This window comes from Vanellus vanellus (genome assembly GCF_965231255.1).
Source record: "Vanellus vanellus genome assembly, chromosome: 4".
NCBI classification, from domain to species: domain Eukaryota; kingdom Metazoa; phylum Chordata; class Aves; order Charadriiformes; family Charadriidae; genus Vanellus; species Vanellus vanellus.
In genome coordinates this window covers 32,598,850-32,623,004 of record NC_138909.1, presented here as the reverse complement: position 1 = coordinate 32,623,004, position 24,155 = coordinate 32,598,850, and the positions used below count along the sequence as shown (strand labels likewise).

At 42.4% G+C, this 24,155-nt stretch overlaps 1 protein-coding gene across 2 annotated transcripts in view; it reads left to right on the top strand.

The window, feature by feature from the left end:
* The window catches only part of GRID2 (glutamate ionotropic receptor delta type subunit 2), a gene marked incomplete at both ends in the record, with an annotated part of 746,220 nt that overhangs the window by 667,751 nt on the left and 54,314 nt on the right, over positions 1-24,155 (top strand). For both annotated transcript variants that reach the window (XM_082482247.1, XM_082482246.1), the window contains one exon: positions 6,126-6,292. In XM_082482247.1, coding sequence (XP_082338373.1) covers positions 6,126-6,292 — 167 coding nt within the window. The remainder of the gene's footprint in view (positions 1-6,125; positions 6,293-24,155) is intronic.

The following is a 24,155-nucleotide window of genomic DNA, read 5'->3' as shown; positions in this document are numbered from 1 at the left end:
GTGCCATTAAAGCTGATATGACAATGTAAAGAAAGATAAACTTCATACTTGAAGAGGAGATGAGGCTGGGATTTCTAACCCCTTCTCTCTTCCCCTGAGCTCCCCAGTGTTTCAGTTCCTGCTGCTGTTCGCTCCTGGGCACTAGCTCAATAATACTTTTAGAAATGGTTCCGCACTTTTCTGTTTGAATAATTACGAAGAATAAGTTTCAGTGTTTGTCAAATAGTGCCCCGTGAATTTAAATAGCCTCCTATAGACCCTGCAAAATGACCTCGTAACGGGTGGTGGTTGTTGTTGTTTTATTATTATTTAATTAGCTGCTTGCCTTGATGACTGAATAGAGTTTTATGTATATAGGAATTTTCATTCTGTGCTCTAATACTACCACCATGGGAATCCAGCTCCTGTCATGCACCACAGAGAGCTGTCGGGCAGATTCATATTCTGCCTCCCCAGTTGCATGACTGCATTTCGCTCCTAAGTTACACAGGTGAGCCACACACGCTGGCCTGCAAGGGAGCGTGGGGCAAGAAGCTCCAACGTTGTACGTCGGCACTACAGAAAATTTACTTTTGAGACAACTCTAAATTAGCGGGTTTAGTTTTATTCAACAAAGCTGAAATGCGAGATTTTATTTCGCTGGGATCCCAATAGGAGTTAGGCAGAATTGTGCCCTTTGTGAACAAAAGCAAGACTTGAAACTTTTGTCCCTGGAGGAAAACAAATTAGCAAACGGGAATTTTTCTAAAGGCAGAAGACCTGACTTCTGCTTCAGTCTGATAAACAGCAACTTTCATTGGCCTCTTTCGAGAGGATTGCGGAGATCAATGTGTCTCCAGTCCCTTCTGCTGAAAAAACTTCCGTTGTGAATACCATCAAAGCTGTTTGGCAATGTCTGACAACAAGAAAATCTCACTTTAAACTTCCACCACAAATTTTGTCTTTGCCTTTCCTGTTTTGGAGCACAATATCCATATCATGTATATTAGGTCTCACTCGTATATTTGCAAATGTTCGTTCATTTTTGTTCCCTCTTCTTCATTCCTCACATAGTAGCAGCCTTGGCGAGGCTGTATTGTAGGATGGAGCACAGCCCTCTGCAGTCCGTAGCTGCTGCGTGCTTGCTGAATATGCAAAGATTATGTCAAAAATTCGGTTTCTATATTTATATATACTGAAGTCCCAGGTCCACCCTGGTAGGCATAGGGCTAGCAGCATCCAATGGTGTTTTTTTCCCTGTGTAATCAGTGCAGTGGAATGGTCCATATTGGGGAACGTGACCCTCAGAGCACTGTACGGAGCCAGTGATTGCTCAGTGTCCTTGATTGTTTTTAGGTCAGAGCTGGAGTTGCTGCTGCTGTGCTGTGGAAGAGTCGGTTTCTGTTCATGTGTTCTTGGCTAGAATACAACTGACAACTTCGTAGGCAGGGAAAGGTGTACGGCAGTCGAAGGGGAAGGATGGTGCCTGACTCGTAATGGAAACGAGTAAAGAAAGCATCACCACTGTGTCACCGGGGTGGCGGAACAGGGTATTCAGAAAATGTCCTTCATCAGCATCATCTCATAATTTTTGGATTTTCTTCCAGAAAATTAATACCATTTTAATCATTTGAAGATTTCCCTGGCCTTAAGAGTTGTGATGTTTTTATAATAGGTAACACATTTTATGTATGATGAAATATTTAAAAGAAGTGTGCAGGAAAAATAACTACCAATTCTTTTTAACCTGTGCCTTATTGTGTATATTTTTTTATTTCATGAGGATTCTTTGTATTTCTTTTAAAGAGGAATTTAAAATACAGAAAAGATATTGCCCAAGAACTCAAGTATGAAAAATTGCCGTAGCTGGTTGTTGTTTACTTCTGAAATTTATAACTTTGTAGACCTAGAAATGTGGTTTTAGAATGCTGGAGTTGTACACAAATACATTAGTGAGCCTACTCTGCATGAACGGGTTAGCTGTAAGGAGAAATACTATCCACATCCTTCTTGGCGTAAAATATGTGCATATGCAACAATGTAATGGCTTTAAATGCTTTCTTCGTATAACTCTACTGAGTTTTGGTGGAATCATCAAAAATAAATTTTAGCTAATATCTACGGGCAAGGCTTCAGCAATAAAAACCCCATAAATGTGCAGTGATAGAAAATAGAAATATAACAGCCTTATAGAAGTAGTTTTACCATCTATGTGCTGATGGCCCCTATTCTGTGTAACAACTCTTTTTACAGTAACTCCTTTGGAATTGCTCACAAAACCATGAAGTCAAGTCAAGCATTTCTGCCTAGTACCGTGCCTCCCAGTTTCACTTAATGACTAGTGTAGCACATGAGTTCAAAACACCCTGATGAACAACTAACAGATTCAATTTTGCCTGTAATTTTTTTTTCTTTTTTTTTCCCTATTGCAATAGTCATCAGATACTCCAAAAATCTTTTTAGCCCCTGCCATAGTGACAGGCGGGATGTCACGGGGAAGGAGACTGAAGCGTCAGTTTTCCCTGCCCTGGCGGAGTGGAAAGCTGGGGTTGCTGCTGAATGATAATACACTGCCCTCCTACGAATACTTCCCTGGCGATCCTGGGCTGCGCGGTTGTGTGTGAACAGCATTCAGATTTGCCACCATCCTGAGATGCTATTATCTCGACACAAAATGCCAATATAATGATGTCGAAATGTAGAATCCGGGATGCTGATCTTCTGCAAGTAGAGAGCTATATATATTACAAAGAACCATTTGGTTTTTTTTTTTTTCCCTAAGGAAATTCTGCTTTCATTTAGCCCCTATAATTGACTAACTGTAAGCTCCTTAACTTTTTCTCATAATGCAGAGCTGGAATTTTTGCTGTTCATTTTGAGGCCCAAAGTGGAAGTCTTCAACGTAGCTGTTGGAAAGCTACAAAATATGGGCTTCTCATAGTAGCAGGAAGAGAGAGAAGGATATAGGTTTTTAATTGACATTTTGCTCTGAAATTCCCTTCTCCTTTCACATAGAGCATCATCCCCCTTTTTCATAATATAGCTACTCCTTATTTGTAGGTGTGAATCTGTAAAATATCAGCGGTGTTCCAGATATTCTATACTCCAGCAAAATTTTATTCTTAGACCTTTAGGCTAAAACCAGTCTTCGGCTGTGTGAAAGATCCACGGGCAGACGGCTTAGACTATGAATCTCAGAAGAAGGGTATGCTAAAAACGGAATCATGTGCCTCCTGAGCTGCCAGATAACTGATTCTCTCTTAGCGAGACAGGTGTTTTTCTCACATATAAAAATTAAGAATTGGAGACAATTCAAAAGTAGTGTCACTGCTAATGGGAGGACTGAACTGATAGATTCACGAGGAAAGATTAAAGCAAGCTGTATCCAGCTCAGCTAAGTAACAGGAAGGTTCATCAATAATTGAAAGGTGCCAGCCCCAAAGTAGGAGTATTTAGAACTGCAAAAGGAAAAATAACTAGGAATGACATTAAAAAGTTATTAAAAAAAAAAAAGTAAAAATAAATATGTTGAATAGCAATGAAAACTGTTAGACTGATAGACTGAGGAGTAGTTCCATAGAGAGAGTGATTGCAAGCATGACAATTGCAACTTAGGTTTGCTCCATGGATTTGAATTCTCTAGATTTGTAAATGGATAGGGCAAAAATGCTAAAAAGGATGTATTTTATTGCACGGAGCAATCATGTGTTGAAGGTAGATGGCTGGGATGATCCCTTCTGGCTCTTCTATCTCTTTCCTGCCCCGTGCGCTTTAACTGAGGCTCACTGTGATCTTATCTAGGAAAAGTAATATCTTTGTGGGAACCTGAACTGTGATATTATCAGGTCTGCTGTAAGGATCTTATATATACCACTTCATCACAGATATTATTGACAGTAAGTGCTTTTACCACTTTTATATATTCTCACTGCGAGTTGTTTTAGAGCAAGGCAGCCAAATCAAGAGAATTTTTTCTGACCAGCTGAGCAGCTGATAAGTCTCTTTACAAGCACTTAGGTGAATTCAATGCACTAGGATGTTAAAAGGGTGGGTTAGGACAAAAGCGGGTGTCAAAACATAACCCTCTGCTCTTGCCATCACCTCAAAGGTTATCTCCCCGCATGTAAAATTACTCGTCTTTTTGAACCCCACGTTTCCTTAATTCCTTTGTTTGGAAAGTCCATCTGATCCTTTTCAGGATTCATTCCCCCCCCCTTCTGATCTTCTGCTTTTGTCTCCTATTTCCCTCCCTTGCTGCTTGCACATCAGGATTCTTTTTCAGGCTGAGTCATTATCCTTTTAAATGCTCCCAGGAAGGGCTTTTTTTCTCAGTCATTCTATCTATTTCTTAGCCAAGTGGTGCCTGTAGGAAGATCAGAATAAGCGTCCTGGTGCAAACCCAAGCTAGGAAGAGCTCTGTGAATGGCAGTGCCTATAAGAGAAGCATGCAGGTTGTATTGTTTGTTAACAGTGAGTTCACTTCCATCCCTTATTCCCTGGCCATTTAGATAGACCTAAACGTCCACTGGAAGGCAAAAAAAAACCCGAACCAAACCATTCTTGACCATTTTCAGAACCTGAAGATTAAACCTGATCCAGTCCTGCATTTGTGTGCGTTCGTAATTTGAAAAGATTTTTTATTTTTTATCCTGCCTGTCATTCAGAGTCCACAGACAATATGGCTCCCTTTCTGCTCCAAAATCTGCACAAATCCTCCCTGTAACTGTGCCTGCGAATGGAAATAGGAAGTATTCCCTTTCCAGGCCTGCAGTGTCTAATTCAGATTGATTATGCGTGAAAAGGAATGTGTCCCAAATGCAATTGTTCCTTGTGCACTGCATCTTGTGAGCAAGCAGCCGGTGTGGCTTGCTTCAGCAGCTTTTATATGTAAACAGTCTTTAAAAACATAATCTACATTGTCAAAGCCTAATCTAAATGATGTACTGACATTGCTTATTTTGATATGCTGACTTGGTTTTGAATTCTCTCTGGATTGCCTGGCCCCAGATGGCCTTTTTGTGTTTTGTTTACTTTTCACTTAGCTGTCGCATATTTATTCCCATTAGATGTACAAAGTCAATGGGTTCAGCCTAGTTTTACAGCTTAGTTGGCTAATACGGCATAGGGAAAGCGCCGAGTGAAGCCAAGCAGAGGGTCAGGAAAAAAGCAATGTGATTCTTCAGGTCTGACATAAAGACCAACGAAACAGAAAACTGGAAAAGATCTGGTAGAGCAACTAGAGGTTTTGGTTTGGTTTTTTTTTGTTGTTTTTTTTTTTTTTTTTCAGAAAAACATGATTTGACTGGGAACTGGAAATTCACTGAAATAAGGAAGGATTTGTTTAGACTGGATTTCTGTTTTTAAAAGCTTGCTTTTGAATAAATGCTGAAATTTTGCATACATCCCATATATTTAAATGAAAAGAAAAATCTGGATTTGTTTCAAATGTGAACGGATGGGAAAATGTTACTTTAAAAGCTTTTCAAGATAATGAGTTGGTTTGGATTTATCTTAGTCAAACTGTTAAAATGACTTACATGATCTTGCTGTACAAAAGTCTTTGAAGATACATGAAAACCCTCCGTGCTGAGAAAAGTAATCCCCAAAAAACTAGTTGGCATGATCTTGCCTGCAATCATGCATGGAACCCAAAAGACAAATGGGTGTTCACGATGTCTATGGCACCCTGAAGCATGACTAAAATGTTGACCATCTTGAACCGTGGTCCTCCGTGTGGATAGTCCTGCCTACCCTCCCACGCTTCTCCCAGTGTGAATACCTACCTTCCTTCTAAAGGGTTGTTTTTACGGCTCAAAGCAAAAACAGTGAGGGGATTTGGGGTGGGATCTAGCATTGATGGAGGAAGCGAGCCCAGTGTTTCCTTTGTTCCCTGAAGGAGGCGCAGTTTTCCTGCATGGTGCTGTTCCACTGATGGCACGTTGTTTTCAGATCACGTTTCTTCCATTTCTGCTGAGGTGCTCAGCCAAAGCACCGCGTGGCGCCTGTCACAGTGCGCTTTGGACACCCAAACTTCCCTTTCTTTAAAGAGCAGACTGTGCTGAAACTGCCACGTGTTTAGGTGGGTGCACTGAACCCCTTTTGGACATGACAGTCCGTTGTCTGAGCGCTTGCTATGTTTATTACAGGTGAAACACGGGAACTACGCCTTTGTATGGGACGCAGCAGTACTGGAGTACGTGGCCATCAACGATGCAGACTGCTCTTTTTACACGGTCGGGAACACTGTTGCGGACAGAGGATATGGGATCGCACTGCAGCACGGCAGCCCCTACCGAGACGTTTTCTCACAAAGGTAAGGGTTTGGAGAAGGAGAAGCGGGTCCCAAAGGAAGGTGTCTCTCAGCTCTGGACCTTTGTTTTAATTTAATTTTCTGTGAAGGGAAAACATCTTGTGCTTGCAATCCCCTTCATTTCTTACACGGGCATTACTTTCCTCGAAGACACGGGTTTATTCACTTTTCTAGAAACTGCATTAAAAATAGTTCATGTTGCTCGTATTTGAATTGTTCTTGTTTCTTTTGGAAAATGTTAATGAGATAGGCTGTACTTCATTAGCAGGAAAATGAGGAAAGAGTTGATTCATTTGTTATAGAGGGACAGCATAACTCAATCCTTCCTGTTGCAGAAGCCTTTTCTTAAAGAGAAAAAGGTAAACTTGGACACTGAAGGGAAAACTGATGGGGATGAACAAGAACATTTGATGTTTCAGTGAAAAGACCCCTAGTGATGCCCAAGACCTTCGATGCTTCTCCCACTACCAGTCGATCTCTTGGGCTACAAAAATGAGACCTCTCGAGATGCTTCTGGTACTGTGTTTCTACTAGGATCAGAAATACTAAATTAATTGTATGTATCATGCCTTTGCAGTATTTGTGCTTCACTCTAGTATTGATTCCTATATCAGGATGTGTGTGAAACATTAAAAAAAAAAAAAACAAAACAAAACAAAACCCCAAACATTTAAAAAGTTTAATATCTGCAGTCTGGCTTTTAGGAGAAGATGTGGGCTAATCTCATGATCCTTTTCATTATGAACCTTTTCTCTCAACCCGGTTTCTAATTGTTTGTGTTAGACGCATGTAACAGAATTTCACAGTTGCTGTGATGGAATTTCTTTTGTGTGGTTGCGGTAATGGACGTGAGCCGTTATGTCATATAAACATGCTTCATTCAGACTATCGCCTTTGTCTTCAGCCTGTGCACAGACTGAAGGTAGGGGTAAAAAGTAGTCAGTAAGTAATAATATGCAGATTCAGAGGAATCGCTGCCTGCTCACACATGCTGCATGAACAGAGAAGGCTTGAATTCTTTGAATCTCTTCTATATTGGGAGAGATTTGCCTGAATTTTGTGCTGACATAGCAGTAACATAATACAAAAGTTCACAGGATCAATGAAAAATTTTAATTTCAAGGAAAGATATATTTGGTTTATATATTGCAATTAACATTATATGCAATTATTCACTGAATAGAATCATAGAATCATCTAGGTTGGACACGACCTTTAAGATCACTGAGTCCATCAACCTAACACTGCCAAAACCACCGCTAAACCATGTCCTTCAGCACCACATCTACCCGTCTTTTAAATATCTCTAGGGATGGCTTTTCCACCACTTCCCTGGACAGCCTGTTCCAATGTCTGATAACCCTTTCAGTGAAGAAATTTTTCCTTATATCCAATCTAAACCTCCTCCGGCGTAACTTGAGGCCATTTCCTCTTGTCCTATTGCTTGTTACTTGGGAGAAGAGACTGACCCCCACCTCTCTACAACCTCCATAAGGTCTCCCCTCAGCCTCCTTTTCTCCAGACTAAACAACCTCAGTTCCTTCAGCTGCTCCTCATAAGACATGTCCTCCAGACCCCCCACCAGCTTTTTGCCCTTCTCTGGATGCGCTCCAGCACCTCAGTGACTTTCTTGTAGTGAAGGACCCAAAACTGGACACAGTACTTTAATATTCCAGCCATAACCAGGCTGGGTCTTCTAAAAATCTCTGGCTCTGTAACGTTCGGGGTCTCCATGTAAAACAATGGAGTAAAATTTCTTCCTGTAGTCTTTCCAAGAAATGTTTCCAGCTGTTAGAGATCTCCGGTGCTAGTCAAGGTGTTAAGTCATCCTCTTCAGAGCGTTACCCTGATAGGCTTAAGTACAAAAAATTTGAAGACATAGGGGAGTTTCATAGACTATGTCTTTATCACTAAATACAGTGAACCTGCCAAGTGGCATGGTATGGTTCATGCCCACACAGCTGAGCATTCTTCATCCCCGCCGCCACCACTCTCCAAGGCAAGGTGGATGTATCCAAACTGCCCCTTAGGGACTGTATCTGACATCATTTATATACTTGTTATAGCTCTTAGTTGTTGGGGGAAATGGTCACAGCTGGTTCTGGTAAGCGATTATCTTCGTCACGGTACTCAGTACCTGGAGAGGTTAGGTTACATCTCCTTCTGATACACTGCCTTTAGCAACTTCTGGATCATTGGGCTGTGCAGGCCTGACATTTCCAAGTACAATTTTATTTCGTAACACGATTTCAGTATTTGAGTGTATTATTGTATCTTGAAGGTGTAGGAAAGCAGAAAGGAGCATAAAAATTTGCACATATATAGCTCTTTTTATCTGAAGATCTTTGAAGCAATATTTAAATATTAGCGTCTCTCAGTGGAAAGTAAATGCCAGTTCCATTTAATGCTTAGGGAATCCATAGCATAAGGAGACTTAAATGAATTCCCAAGGTCAGGTGTTTTTCCCTGGTGGAATCAGGGATCATAAGCACTCAGATTTCCTCATTTTCCATCTCCTGCTATAGTTATCAAAGTTCAGGTGGATGAAGAAAGGGATTATTTGTGGGATACTGGGCCACCAGGAGGGCCTGGATGGATACGCAAAACTTAGTCCTGATGAGAAAGTAACTCATTACATTATCAAGAGTAACGGTTGAACAGAGAAATTGGAATTTGCTGGGAGTGATGCTACCTACTGGGGAATTTAGAGAGCTTGAGATATATATTCTGAAAATGTGTGTGCTGCCCCTTAAATTTTTATTTCTGTATTATGAAAGCATATTATATTGCACTTCTGATTATGTCCATAAATATAAATTTACATTTTGAAGCTGTGAAACACCGTATAAGAAACAAGCACATGAAAGAGAAGGCATGCTTACAAGGTAGCTTACAAGGTTTTGTTCTAAAACCCTTCAGTACTGTTCCTTATGATTACTTCCATGTGGTTTTCACAAATCATCCTTACTTTTCTTCCTAATGAAAAGGCTGAATAACCTTCAGCCGCTGTAGCCTGCATGCTAAGGAGAGAGGGAAATAGATTTCACTGGATAGGATTAGCAAATGTTCACATGAATATTTCACATTCTTTAATGCAGTAGGGAACTGATTTGAAATATATTGGCATTTCTTGATCTTTCCCCAAATAAATATATTTATGTGAAAATACAGGGCTTCTCTTTTATGAAATTTCTTATAAATCCGTAAGCTGCACGGTGTTAAATCCCCAGGGTGCAGCTGTAAAAGGTCTGGCAAGCTTACAGGAGATTTTGGTCTCAGTGCAGGAAGCACGGGCACGAGTTTAAGGCTTTTCATTACCTTTTCTGAGCATTCAGGCGGCTTCCAGAGAAACAGAAAAAGAGATAGAGAGGTATAAACACCCACCCCTTCTCTCCAACGCTACAGGGCATGAGTTGCAGTCAAGATAACACTGTGGTAAAGTTTAGGCGTTTGGGATTTCCAAAAACACTCTCTTTGGGATGTCTGTTATGTTGTTCTCCAGGGGATTAACACATGCAAAACGCTGTGGCCTTTGGGGACTGCAGTGATATGTGAATTTTTCCAGTCTCTATGGGAGTTTACCCATCAGGCTACTTAAGAAAGGCATTAAACCTGCCATCAGTTTGAAATGCTGAGGTGCCAGCAAAACACATCCAGGGCCTTGCCAAAATTAAATTCCCTGATATCATTTCCTCCCTTAAGTGATGGAGATGGCGTGCCCCTTTGTACCACAGGTAGTTTGTGAGGTGCCTAAAAGAAGCCTGAAACAACCGAGAACATTGTGAGAACCAAAGCCACGGTGGTGGTCCTAGTGGCCGTGTACCTGCGTTTGGGATGTGGGACCGCAGCTGATGAACCCTTGGTTATCTGGTACCCACCGCACCGAAGAGGCACACAAGCTGCAGTGCCCCAAGGCCGGTGCAGGGCCGGTGCTGACAGCCGCGCTGTTCCCAGCATCAAACTGCTGCTGCCAGTTAGCGCCTGTGTGTTTGCATGGGATGCGGTCCTGCCAGTATAGAATAAGCCTCCGGTTACAGAGGATCCAGAAGGCAAAGATGGCTACGGCTGAATTAACACCAAAAAAGTTTATATTAAACTTGATTTTCAGTTGATGCAATTAGGCAAGTATCATATGGGAATGGACTGCCATTGAGGTGCACTTGCATGAATTGGTTCATATTGCATTTATAATTTTACAGGTGTAAGATGATGCTTATACCCTTTAGAGAGAAGACTGGGTTCTCCTGCTTATTTGCACTGATGCAATTTAAAATCGTAATGATTCTTACAAATGCAAGTTTGAGTATAGTGAAATATTATTGGAGAGCGTGGCAAAACGCACACCACTTAGGAACTCCATGCACATTTGCCGGGCTTTTAAAAAAATTAATTCCAGCCACACCATAGAAGGTGAAACCCTGTTCAGGATTATTCTTCCCACACTCAAGGAAATCTAACATTTTGGGGATGAACAAAAAGTTTTTGATGAGAAAAGATATGCCGTTCAAAGCGCAATATTAATATGCCTTCAAAAATGCATTTTATGCAGGTACAGTTTAGTGGAGGAGAAGGGGAACCATCTGGAAGCACTGTAAAGAAACTGCTCTTTGAAACCTTTCTTTTTCCACGTGCAGCAAATCTCTTCTACATGAGCAGGAGTGAGTGGTCAGACTTCAGAAAGAGATTGGCTTTTTGTTGCACTGGGATGGCAAAGTGGCCAGTTGGGATCCCACGCAGCCCCTGTGACCGCTCTGTGCCTATCGCTCTCTCTGAAAACAGGTGCTTCAAGTCCATCCTGAAGATAAGTGTGTGGCTGTAGCACGAATAACATAGAAAATAATCTGGGTAACGTTCGAATGATGGAGCTGTCGCAGCATCCTGATGACTACATTCACGTGTTGCAGATCTTAACAAACATGTCTGGCCATGCCCTTAGGCAGCCAGTTGATGGGCTCGGGTAGATTGCTGACCCCTTTTCTTTGCCACTAAGGCTTAACCTTCTCAGCACCAGCAGCCTCCAGGCAGCGTGTCAGTTTTATATATATATATGTATTTCTCTTTCAAAGTAATGATAGGGGCTTTACTAATGGGAACTGCCAAATTTTCTGGGAGAGTTTGAAGAGAATGTGTCACTTGGTTCGTGAGGAACTGTATGCTGACACTAAATTTGACACCTGTTAAGAAGTCCTTTCAGCCTGAAACTTTAAAACTTCCATTGCACCCCTGGGAGGTATAAATATAATTGCAAGCTCCTTTCAGGGTATTTCATAGGATGTCTGTGCATCCTGCAGTGCAGCAGCCATGGCTGAGGTGCTGCGGTGGTGGCTGGTTTCTGCTGGGGTCGTGGAGGGGGTGACAGCAGAGCGCTCGGATCCCGCTGACGTCCCCGCTTCCTCTGCTGGCTGATTCTCTTCTGCGCTGGAGTCCTCGCCACGCAGCACGTTAGAGGCAGAGGAAACACTAATTTCATACTCATCAGAGGCCAGTGGCCCACTTTTTACTTAAGTAACTAGAAGCCGTTAACGCCTAATACCGCTGAAAAATCAAGCCATAGTTCTTTTGCGTTCCTCATATCCCAAGAGCATCCATGTGAGTTCTGCTCCAAAGACTTCACTTTTAAATGAAACAAAACAGTGATATTAAAATAAAATAAAATAAAATAATAAAATAAAATAAAATAAAATAAAATAAAATAAAATAAAATAAAATAAAATACAAGATTGCCCTCAGACCCCCCCTTGGGGCCCTCTTGCTGGTCATTCATCAGCTGTGTTTCCCCAGACAGCACTCACCCTGGCCCAGAATAAGCTTGCAGACACTTAATGTTATGTGTGCGCCAGAAAAAGCAGCAGTCACGTACCTCCTGGTGGGCATCTGTGAGAGGTGCGGGATGCGATGGCCTATTTTATGGAAGGTGCAACTACCGTATAGCTCCTGCAGAAACTTCAGATTGAATTTGGCATAAATCACAAAAGGCCGCAAAGAATTTGTCTTGCAGCTAGCAAAGCCAGTCACTTCTTTCTGTCCTGGGGGAAAAATGAAGTGGAGACTTACAATGATTTCCCCATGGCAAGCCTAAAGACACCTCAGTAGCAGCAAGCATTGCACTTTCAGATGTCCAAAACTTTGGAGGCAACGAGGAGAGCCATCGTGGAGCGTTTTGGACTCTCCCCTAGCAAATCGTTAGGGTTATGCTTTAAACAAATGGTATGAATTTTCTCTTGTCCTCTTTTTATCTCATCAGCAAAACTCTGAGTTTTAGAAAGTTCCTGCCCTGGGTCATAAATATATGTTCTTCCTGTCTCCTCGTTATTAATTCTCTCTCCTTTGATTTTCATTCTCTATCTTGGAGGTCACTGATGTCCAAAGACTCCAGCACAAGGAAAATTACTTCTTTCATAACAACCTTGGTTTCTTTTTCTGAGTCCTTGGGACTATGTACCCCTTTCTTTGAGGAGATTTCCCCCCCCCCCGCTCCTTTTTTTTTTTTTTTGATGAAAACCCAAGACAATATCCTTTACTCTCTGATTTATCTTTTACCAGTTATGGGGAAAATAAGAGTACATCCTAACCCTGCAAAGGACTGACCATAATGATCTAAATGTTTTTTTCAGGATTAAATACAGTGATCATCTGAAGAATGGTGGATGCCTTAGTAAGAGCTCAGCTTTGCTTTGCCTCTGTTTGCTTTGAATTGAAATACTGTTCTGAGCTGTATATATGACATTCAGCAGAGAAACCAGTAAAATCCCCCTACAAAGAACTTTTTTCTTATTATTCCAGAAAATTAGAAAACTTTGTAAATCGGAAGAATTACTGGACTTGAAGCAAACTCCTGAATTTAAATATAAAACTAATTATCAGAGCTTGCCCTTAGATCACGTCACAAGTTCATATAACTGAAATTACATTAGTGAGAACTAAAAAGAATCAAAATTAATTCCAGATTTCTGAACAATCTGACATGAGAATCTGGTCTTAATTGATGCAGGTATAGTCACTGTTAAGAAAAGCCTTAACTTCAGAGTAGCATATAAAAACAAGATAGTTTCTCAGATAGCAAGGATACTTAATAAAGAAACCTGTAGCAGCACACCAATGTAATGTCTCTTGACCATCCAAAATAACAGTTTATCCTTATTTTTTGCTGTCTACGTTAGACACTTAGGAGTGAAACTGGGCGTTGCATCAGGCCCTAGGTCTCAAAACACATCCACCTTCCTTTTTCCTGACCCAAGTCCTCCAAGATAAATGGCAATTGGCCTTCATGCCAAGAAACTCGCCTCGGGGAAGTGCTGCTCAGCCAGCCGGCCACCCGCCCCAGTGGAACCGCAGGGCGGTCGCGTTCTGCACAGCTTCATCCCAGACCACCAAATCCAGGCTGAAGACCTGTAACCTCAAATAGATTGTAAGAAAACTTGTAGCTTCATTCTGATTTTTAAAAAAGGCACCCGTTACTTCATACAAAGCCCTAGCAGGCAGCTTTTGCCCTAACGCTATTGTCTCCTCTTCTTTCTACCGAGACCACGACCATCTGATCCAAACTTTAGAGTGTTCTGTAATCCTGTACGAGCACACCACTGATAGCTTTCCCCAAGGACCAGATGATCTGACGTTGTCCTTGTGCAATCCTACTCCACTAACTGCCTAATGCAGAGCTGCAGGTTTTGAAGATTCCTGCGCTGTCATCAGAAGTGTTCCCTGGCTTTGTTATCCATTCGCATCTCACTCGCTAGCGGGGGCCACTGGCTGTAGGAGTGCAGAGAAGCTGTGGCTCCCACACGGCGCATTGTGAGAGCAGGAAAAATGGTTTTCTTGATTCCTGATGGTGTGCATCTGGCGCTTGCAGGTCTCACAGTAGAGTCATGATTCGAAGCTGAAAGAGATGGAGACACCTACAGAAACATAGACTTCAGCAACTTTTTAATATGCTCTAATATTAACTGATGAGGTGGATTAAAAGATTCTGCAGCAGGTCTGAAGTTTATAACATGAACATAATGGAAAATTAATTAATGAAAACATATAAAGGCAGCGAGCAGATTAGTGGTTTTTTAAATATACCATAATATTAATTGACAGGGTAAGTTAAAGGGTCCTGAGGTAGCAGCACTAAGGTGAAGCATGAGAAGGAAAATCATAAGGGAAAAGCATTAGATCTTCTTGCCTTCATACAGCATAGATCCATGAAAATCAGAGAACTGCCTGCGGGCTTTGTCATGGGAAGGCACCTCTGCATCCAAACGATGCTGTGGTGAAGGAGTTGCTGCACGTTGGAAAAGAGGGGCTGTGAACAAGACAACTTCATGCCTTCTCTTTTTCCTAATCAATGCTCACTTTCAGAAAGGGCACTGCATTCAAAGTTTCAGAAAGGCGAGCCAGGTAAGCTGTTTATGCCTATTAATTCCCCATCATTACCCATGAACCACCCCAAAGAAAACAGTCTAACTGTAAATGCGTTAAACCGCCAGCCCATATAGCTTTGCAAGCTTTTTCTTACTACTTTCTATCCGCTTCTATAGCCTTAGGCACCACAGACTTGGCGTGTAAAGTGACCCGATATTACCCAGCAATGCGTGTGCAGTACAGTCAGTGGAAGCAGCGCTGCTCATCCAACTATATGCAAGCAACGCTTCTTGTAAGCTGAGTTGTTCGTGTGTTTTAAAGTTTTATAGACTGAATAAGTGCATGGCTGCAGAATTTGAAACTGCTTGGTTATAAATCTGATGATAGTAAAGCTAAAAGAAGTCTAAGTGAGCGGCTTCCCTCCAAGAAGTTGCCTTTTTATGAATTCCTAAAGAAGACATTAGGTTTACAGTTAATGCACGCTTTCCTGTAGTACATTTGTTGTTTTCTGGCTAGCTTCCCTTAGGTTTGTGTGTGTCCTCTCAAGAAGAGCAGGTTTAACTACGCACTCCGACTGAGTTGGGCAGCAGCCTTGCCTTTAACGTGGGGTGGAAAGCGAGTGCAAAGCTTTCCCTGCAAATAGGAAGGATCCAGCCATGCAGCTGTCTTGACGGCAGAACGGTAATAACCACAAATAAGTGTTTAGCTCACCTACCCCATACCAGCAGTACCTGCCAAAGGTTCCTGCCTCTTGACCCAAGTTGCTCAAAACACTGGTCAACCTATTTCAGTTAAAATGAGCAAGAGCAGCAAAACAGTAAAGAATAATAGATCTTTCCTAACCCATTTTGTTGGCTTAAAAGGTAATTAACCTTTAGCTGGACCATAAAGCTAGTCTTTGGCTGGTCCTATTTTCCGGATAAAAATGAAAGGCTTTTGCCTGAAAACAAAGCTTGTTTTCAAAGCTGAAATATGCCCTGGTAAATAGTAAATGTGACGGTATGACAGCTGAGGGGATTTATCCGTACCCGAGCTAAGAATTTTGCTTCTCTCCGTGGAACTGTTGCATCAGGGGCTGCCTCAGCCTGCAGAGATTTCCCCTGCCATAAACCACCTAGCAGCTCCTTGTCACCCACCCTCGAGTCATCAGTAGGCGAAGAAAGGTGGTAGCCTTGCTTGATGACTTTCCGGAGTCAAGTTCAGAGGTAGGGAAAGGAAAAAAAGAGCGTGTGGAAAGTTTCCAGAACATAGCAGGGCCAAGGAAGGGTGTCTTCCCTCGCTGAAACAGCATGTGAGGAAGAAGCAAGCTGGTTGCGGGGCCAGAGTGAGTGAGAGGAAAGGCACTGAGGAGGGAGGAGCCGGGTGCTTGCGAATGTTTAGGGGGGGTGAATAAATGGAGCCTTCCTTATTGCTCAGCTCCGTGCAGGGAAGAGATTAGCAAAGTGAGAAATCTAAGGAAAGTACCCAGAGAAGCTTTCTGCTGTGTCTTTGAGCAAGCCCATGGGGTAGGTTGCTCCCTGGAGCAATCAGGTGGAAACTGGGAGGAAGACTCAGCCAGTGTCCTCAGCAGGGTCACCAGTATGTCTGAGCATGGTGGTTAGACAGGATTGGATTAGTTGAAAGGTGAAGATGGGGTGGGGAAGCCTTTGCTCGCTGAATGTATGGGAACTCAGCAGCCTGGAGGAAAAAATGCTCTGGGGATGAGGTATCATGAGGTCTTAAGGACCTCTGACCAAATCCAAAAGAATACTTGGTGGTGGAAAGGAAACCAAGGCAGTAAGCTGCAGAGAGGCTTGCCTCAAGATTTTTTTTTTTTTGGGGGGGGGGGGGGTGTCATGGTGTAAACAGTCAGTGGCTTTGGACAACTTCTGTGCTGGATGTTTCGCTTAGCACATAGCCCAGCTGGGCTGCACCGCATCCCGGAGCTCCCGAAGGTCTGAGTCCTGGGAAGTGGGCAGGTAGGCACCAGCATCCAGCTGTCCCGCTGCTGCGGGCGTCCCCAGCCTCTGCCCATGCCAGGCACAGACGTAGCGCTGCTGCGGCTTGTCCTGGCACGAGCACGACCAGGAGCACGCCAAAACCCAGGCACAGGGTGGGCTTAACTGGGCTGTGCCAGACAGGTCCAAATTCCCCTTGAAATATTTCACAGACAGAGTCCCTGGCATCGGCCTGGTTCAGAATGGGCTCCCAAAAAAGCTCACCTGCGCTCTGTAGTTTTTTGAGGGGTCAAAACAAATAGAATCGTTTGCTAACATGAGTCAGTTGGGTACGTTTGAGACTCTTGTTTGCACAATGTGTTTTATTTGCTGCATTAGTGCCAATCGAGTTAGGTTAACCCAAAATAAAGCAGGGCCCTGATCCCAGCTGTCAGAGCTCTGATAACTTTTATAAAAACCAAGTGGCTTTCCAGACCCAGGTTTTGTGCTTGAACGTGGCTTCATTCTGCTTTATGACTAAGTGCAAGCAGAAAAAAAAAAAAAGGATGATAGGGCCGAAGAAAAACTGTGCTTGCCACTTTATTCATAAAACACTTTTGCAAAGTGCATGGTAATTTGCCGTTGTAACCACCTGCATGTAGAGCTTTCAGTGCAGAGCCCTGACTCTGTATTTAGTTCAGACTTTGACTGCTCAGCTAAAACTTCCATTTGTATGCATTTATTCTGCTTTGCACATTATGTTATCAGTCACTTTCAATATTTCAAAGTCACAGCAGTCTTTTTCTGACATACATTTGTCAGAACGAACTGCCTTGATTGCTGTTATTACAGACTGCAGTTCCTGACTAAGGGAAAAGTCCTATATAGAACCAGAATATTGAAATTGCTCAATAAAATAATAGATAAAACAGAATAAAATTAGACTGAATTAACAGAAATAGATGCTTTAAATGACCAGCCAATTTTTTTTTTTTTTTTTTAAAAAGGAGGAGAGGATGGCAAGGCAGGATTTATAATCCCACACAACAAAATTAATCAGGAAAAATCAATTTTTTTAAGTTCATATGCAAGGTATTGAAAATTGCTCTTTGCTGCTGCCTGGTAGCGAGTCAGTAAAGTATGTCTTACTTGGTCTTTCTCTTAATCAAATACTTTATCATATTCCTCTAACGATCACTCTCAATAGGATTTTAATAATCGGTCCATTATTGTCCCAGCACAATATGATGAGGGGTTTTGCCCTAGCCCAAGAGGGTGCTTACACTCCTGATTAAGTCCTAGTGGTAGTAATTTATCATGGCACATGAGCACATCTCTCTCTCGCACATGCTTAATAGCATGAAGGGGTTTGGCTGGTTCACGCTAAAAGCCCTTACAGTTTAGGACTGAACCTGGGGGAAAGCACACTTGTTTAGAAAGGTAATGATCCTTTTATGCTTACTGTAATTTAAAAAAAAAAACAAAAATTGCTTATATTTGCTACTGTTGTCTTCAGCTGAAAGAATAATATAAGAAAAGGTGAATTTCCAAAGCAGTAAAGAGAAGCTGCCACTTAATTACCTTGCTTTGTAGATAAATGCATACTACAGCAGCTCTCACCAAAGCAGAAATGTTTCAACTAATAATAGGCATGAAAGGGCAAAATAACTTTACTGGCTGTAGTTTCGTTGGTGGGATGCCTAAACATCACCACAGAGATCATAGGCATCTCCAAAGATATCGGATTCCTACGGAAAGCCCATAAGACAGATAAGCTCTTGGTTTGAGTTTGTTTTTTTTTAATTAAAAATACAGTTTTTTAATTAAAAAAAAAAAAAAACAAACTCCATTACAGGAATATGGAGAGAAAAGTAGCAGAATAGTAAGGATGGATTTGCAGTGTTGAGAGCAGGGATTAGAAGTTCCTGACCCAGGTCTGAATTTTTTGGGCTTTGCTTGGGGTATTCCTAGAGCAGCGTGTGAGGGGAAGCGTGCAGAACTGAGCCTTGCGTTAGCTGAGAAGTATGCACTCTATTTTTAGTATTATTTGGTTGTGTTAATTTCCTTGGGTTTGGAGGGACTTCAGTTAATTAGCAATGGATCTTCAGATCATGGACTTACGCCAGATTTATACTGGTTTAGCTGACGGGAGAATTTAATCCTATAAATATGTCTTTTGCATAATTTCGATGTAAGGCTCAAGGTTAACATCCCCATGAAACAGGGCGTTTATGTTCATCTCTTTTTTTGTCTATGAAGTACTATGCAAAGCTACAGAAACATATAAGCTCTGAGGGTCACGCTTGTGCAGCGACCGGGGCTTTCAAAAAGCTGTCAGAGTTCACCCACCGCATCGAATTTCCCTGCCTTCTTCCACTATTTTGTATAAATCGGGAGAAAATTGTAAAATCCATAGAAGAAAAGCGATTTAAAATGAAGCATGGTTACAACCCAGAGGAAATGAAGGTTTGTTGATCTTCGTGTCCCTCTTAAATTACAAACACTTACAACACTCATTTTTAATTGTTTTAAGAGTAGCAATCTTGCTCCAAGTTAAATATCTAATGACTCTTGAAAATAAGGGGGTTTAGAAGGAATCACTGACAAATGTTTAACTCAAGAGCAAATATATCCATGGCTGCACAGGTGAGTATGTCGCTGGGCTGGCAACAGCGGTTATATTTTATTCTCATCCCCAAAATGAGATGTTTGTGCGCGTAGATGGGCCGGCAGCAGAGAAACAAGGTGTAGCAATACCCTCTCCTTCTGCTTTACAAGCGAAGGGGCTGTCACTCCGACTTGCAGTGGGAAGATCAGCTCAGGGGGATGAACGACACATCCAAGGTAACTCCACAAATCACTGGGCCAGCTAGCAGAGCCGTCGCGTCTCCCACCACCCCTTTTCTGCCCATTTTCCCAGCTTTTCCTTCTTTACATCTAGCGCAGGCCGCGCGGTTTAACTGTTTACTTGCTCTGAGGCCCTTTTTTGTGGGAGAAATCCAGGGTGGTTTTGGCATGGGGTGTTGTCTTTTAAAGGGCTGAAATTAGGAGAAGCAGCCTCCCCGCTTCCACCGCGGGCTGCAGGAGCTGGGATGAAGGGAGGCTGCCGGCTGCGGAGCCTGCACGGCCATAGAATCATACAATTGTCTAGGTTGGAAGAGACCCTTGAGTCTCCATCGACTCCAACCATCTACCCTACTCTACAAAGTTCTCCCCTACACCATATCCCCCAGACACAGCATCCTTCCCCTCCCTCCTGCCAGCTTTATCGCAAATTACTCGGTGCCTTGGCACCACCGGCTCTTTCTTTTTTTTTTTTTCCTGCCCAAAGTGCTTTCCTACTGCTGCTTCGATTAACGCAGACCCTTTCAGGTGCTTCAGCGTCATGTAGAGAAAGCTGTTGTCCCTCGCGCTGCCAAACTGGGACAGTGGTCTGCGATGGGGTGCCACAGGGTGAAGCCCTGGGAGGGGGGGTGTAAGGGAGCAGGCCTCAAAACCACCTCAAAAACAAAACTGGTGTTTGGGATCGGTACTGTTGTTCATTGTGAGGGAGAGAGGATTTTTTGTTTCTTTCTTCTTCCCCAGTTTCTAGGAGGTACGAGTGGTTTGTCTGTTCATTGGGCTGACCTGTCGTCATCTTTTTGCTTGTGTTTGATATAAAGCCCAGGTAAGCGCCTCTCTCTTCCGAAGTCCCGGGCTGGCAGGACTGGGAGCAGACCACGCTGTGCTCCTTTCTGCCTATTGCAATTCAAGATGATTCCCACAGTGCTGCATTTTCAGGTTGAATTCTAAAGATTTGCTTGCTCGCAGAGAAGCTTTCTCATCCCCCACAGGCACTTGCATACACACCAGTGTCTTTTTTTCAAGTTGAGGAAAAAGCGGAGATGCCAAGCCCTTCATCTCGACCAGGCAACGATAAGCTCCTTGCTAAAATTTTTAAATGTTACAGCCCTTTAGATGACTAATATACATCTAGCCGATCCTTTACAGCTGGAATTATCGCAGGGCTGAATCTTAATAGTAAGGGTGCAGGTTATCTCTGTGTAAATAGCGCAGTATCTTTATTCAGCAGGAGAAATGCTGCGGGTCTCAACTGATATATTGATCTGGATAAACAGGATAGTTTATTCCTATCTGGAGGTGCCTTCTTAAAGTTCATTTTGTGATGCTTGCAGGCAAAACCGGTGATTTACTCTTCCCAGACAAGGCAGTATGGTGTGCTGCCTACAAACCGAAGTCTTTTTCTCCGTAGGCCTGATGCTGGACTTCATGAGCCTCTTGCTATACTGCCAGCGTTAACGTAAACATTGCATCTGGGCGAGAAAGTTCCTTATTTCTGTTTGCTGTTCCTTTCAGCTGTCTGCTTCGCTTTCTTTCGGGGCGTTAGTGGTGCTTGCCTTGAGCCATAGCGCTTTGAGAGCAGGGTTGCAGGAAGCTTTCTTGGCAACATTTGCTTTTCTACGGTATCGTTTCCCGGCTGGGGGTTTGTTACCCACTCCGAACTCAAGCCACTGAAAGGCTTTCTTTCAAAGAAATTTCAGCTAAGTTTTTTGGACTTGGTTTTAATGAAATGGAGTAATTTGTGGTTGAAGGAGGAAATAGTATGATATTCAGGGTTTATTTTTTAACTCAAAATAGGGAACAAATTACAAAATTAGAAGGCGATTTGCTCAAGGCCTTGTCAATCAGGACTGCTGCTGTTAGCACATCATTTCTGCTGCGTTACCCTGTCTTCTCCATGATAACACTGTAGTTAGCTAAATTAGCTAGTATTAGCTAGATACTTAAATGTCATTAGAAACTCTTAAACTGAAATCTTTGTTAAAGTTGGAAGTAGAAACCCATTATTTGATAGAAAGAAATAGAAAAGAATGCTTATAATAATTCCAGAATCAGTCATCATAAAATGAGGAAAGTTGGAATTAAGGTTCCACATCAAAGAAACCTGAAGGTAAGGGATGCAATTAATTCAGTAGCCAACTGCAAATCAGCACTATAATGATGCCATGCAGTTAACCTATGCTTATAATTAGGACATTCTTTTAGTTATTAGAACTTGAGTAGATAAAGACTTGTGTGCTTATTTCTTTTTCTTGTCAATTTTGTAGGCACATGTTAGGTTTTTGTCTTCAGATGTTTACTTTCTGGTGGGGATGGGAAGGCCAGTAAGCTGAAAGCTTAGGAAGTTGAAAATGCATGGGAGGACGGTGCCTAATCCTGATTTGTGCTCTGAAAATCTTCCTCCGTCTTTTCCTACATCATCGGAAGACCCTCTATGGACCAGGATGCTGGACTAGGTGTTGTTATGGCCTTTTCTGCCCTACTAACTGCAAATTTGTTCACTTGATTTCAAATCGCCGTTCCCCTGCCATCAGCCTGCTGTCTTTCTCCTCCAAGGTTATAGTTAGCTCCTTTGCAGTATCTCTCTGTCCCATTCAGGGCACTTAGGTCACCCTCAGCAGCATATGTGAATGCTCCAACCTGGGACATGGATAGCCCCGGGACACTGGGGGGATCCTCCAGACTGCTCACTGTCCATACCATGAACCCACAACCAACTTCCCGTGCTCTGTTCTACTTCACTACGCTTACTGAATTTCGCCGGCGGTATTGTCTTTCGTACTCAGGACCAGCGTCAGTTGTCATGGCAATTACTGTCAGATGGTTGCAACTTGGAGGAGGGTAGGAAAGCTGATGGCCAGAAGAAGTAGCAGTTCAAAGATGCATAAAATATTAGTTACAAACAGTGCTTAGTGACAGAAATGTTTGGGGCTGTAGCAGTTAGTAGATAGTTTGACTTCAATCAATAGCTGTGCGTCTTTCCCATTAGCTCCTAGGTGAATATTATTGGTTTGGTATTTAATAATCATGATGACATTTGAAACGATTGATGTAAGAAATGGGTCATTCTCTATGAAGTCAGTCTTCAAGTTGCTACAGTAGTCCTATGTCTGCTCATCCTGCGCGTGGTTTGGCTATTTTATACTAAGAAATAGTTTACAAAGGAACCCCAAGACATGTCTGAAAAAACATGGACCCTCGTTAATGTCCTTTAGCCTCTCCACGATGCGTAGCCCGCGCTTCCCTGATGCTTTAGTGCAAAAAGACTGCAGAGGTGGAGTCTAACGGCACGTCTCCCGTCGTCTGACTGCGTTACATTGTGGATGGGGCCCACAGGCTGGTATTTCCATCTCAGTGCTTTTGAACGTTGGGCCTGGCTATTGACACTTCTAACATGGGTGGGTTGGGACAGTTTTGGGTTTTTTTATAAAGCGGAGGCAGAACTAAGTCTGAAAACTTCTTTGCATAAGCTTGAAGAAGATCTGTGTGTGATAACAGCAGGCTGTTACCGCTAACTGAATTATGGGTTATTTTTACCAGATGATAAAGACAAAATAGAAGGCTTCGTACCATCAACTACTAAACCTCTCCATCCACTGAATTTCCCCTGTGGGAATTTTGTCTGTATTGACTGAGGAAGTTGAAATCCTTGTAAATAGACATAAATTGACAGACAAAACGCAAGATAAAGAAAATTATGTAAACACGCCAGTGCTCATAGAAGTAACCTATCATCTTTTTGGTAAAAGGATGACAGAGAAATTTAGTAGAGTGGGGCCTTTAAGCAGTATTACGATATATACCTATTCAAAGATGCTTTCCCGGGGTCTTCTTTTCTCAAAATAAAACAACCCTTTCCCTGCAAAACAAGTCTGCGAAGGAGGAGAAAAGCATATTACACTCTTTCAGTCCATAGCTACACAGACAGGATCAAATTCATTTCTGTCAAAATTTGGAGAAATTGCTTCACATCCCTTTAAGTCAGATACACCTAACAGGACAAAATTATGTCTCTGGTACATCTTGGTATGAATTTGTTATTTTGCTGAGCAACTTGACACAGACAGAGATGTTTTGAAAGGCTGCTTGATGGTTAAGTTTATGTTTAGACAAAGAGGAGAAGAAGGATCTTTAGCTTGGCAAAAAAATCTTTTGCTTGGCAAAAGCCTGGACAAGATTGCTCTACTTCTCTATTGAGAATCTGGCCTTTGTAATGAAGGGAGAAGAGGAGTCTCTGCACACAGGTTGTCACATACGTGTTATGGCTTTGCTGCAGGGATGCTCTGTCACGTGCTGGATGAAGGCACACGGCTGGTTTTCCAGCAGCTTTCTTAACCACACACCTTGGAAAACAGCAAAGGTTTTTGCTGCGTGTAGGGTAGCGTTTTAAAACCTCTCTATGGGGTTGTATCAATATTGATCTTGTGCTGGAGACTGCATTTCTCGATGCTTCGCTCTTTTGTAATGAACCCCTCCAAAGGAAAAAACGGTCTAATAATACTGATTTCACCAGGGTCTCAGGGGAATGGAAGCAGGTTTCTTGTCACACTTGAGCTGACAGTTCTCTGATTGATGGCATTTAGGGGAAGTTGAAAGAGGATTAAAGCCTCATGATGCTGGTTTATTTCAAGAACATGACATGTTCGATATGATAATAAAATGGGAATTTTTCTTCTGTGGCTTTTATGGGCTTGGGGTTGTTTGGGATGAAATTACGGATAAAGCAATGGCTGAAGTCAACTGTACGTGTTTCTGAGGCGGTC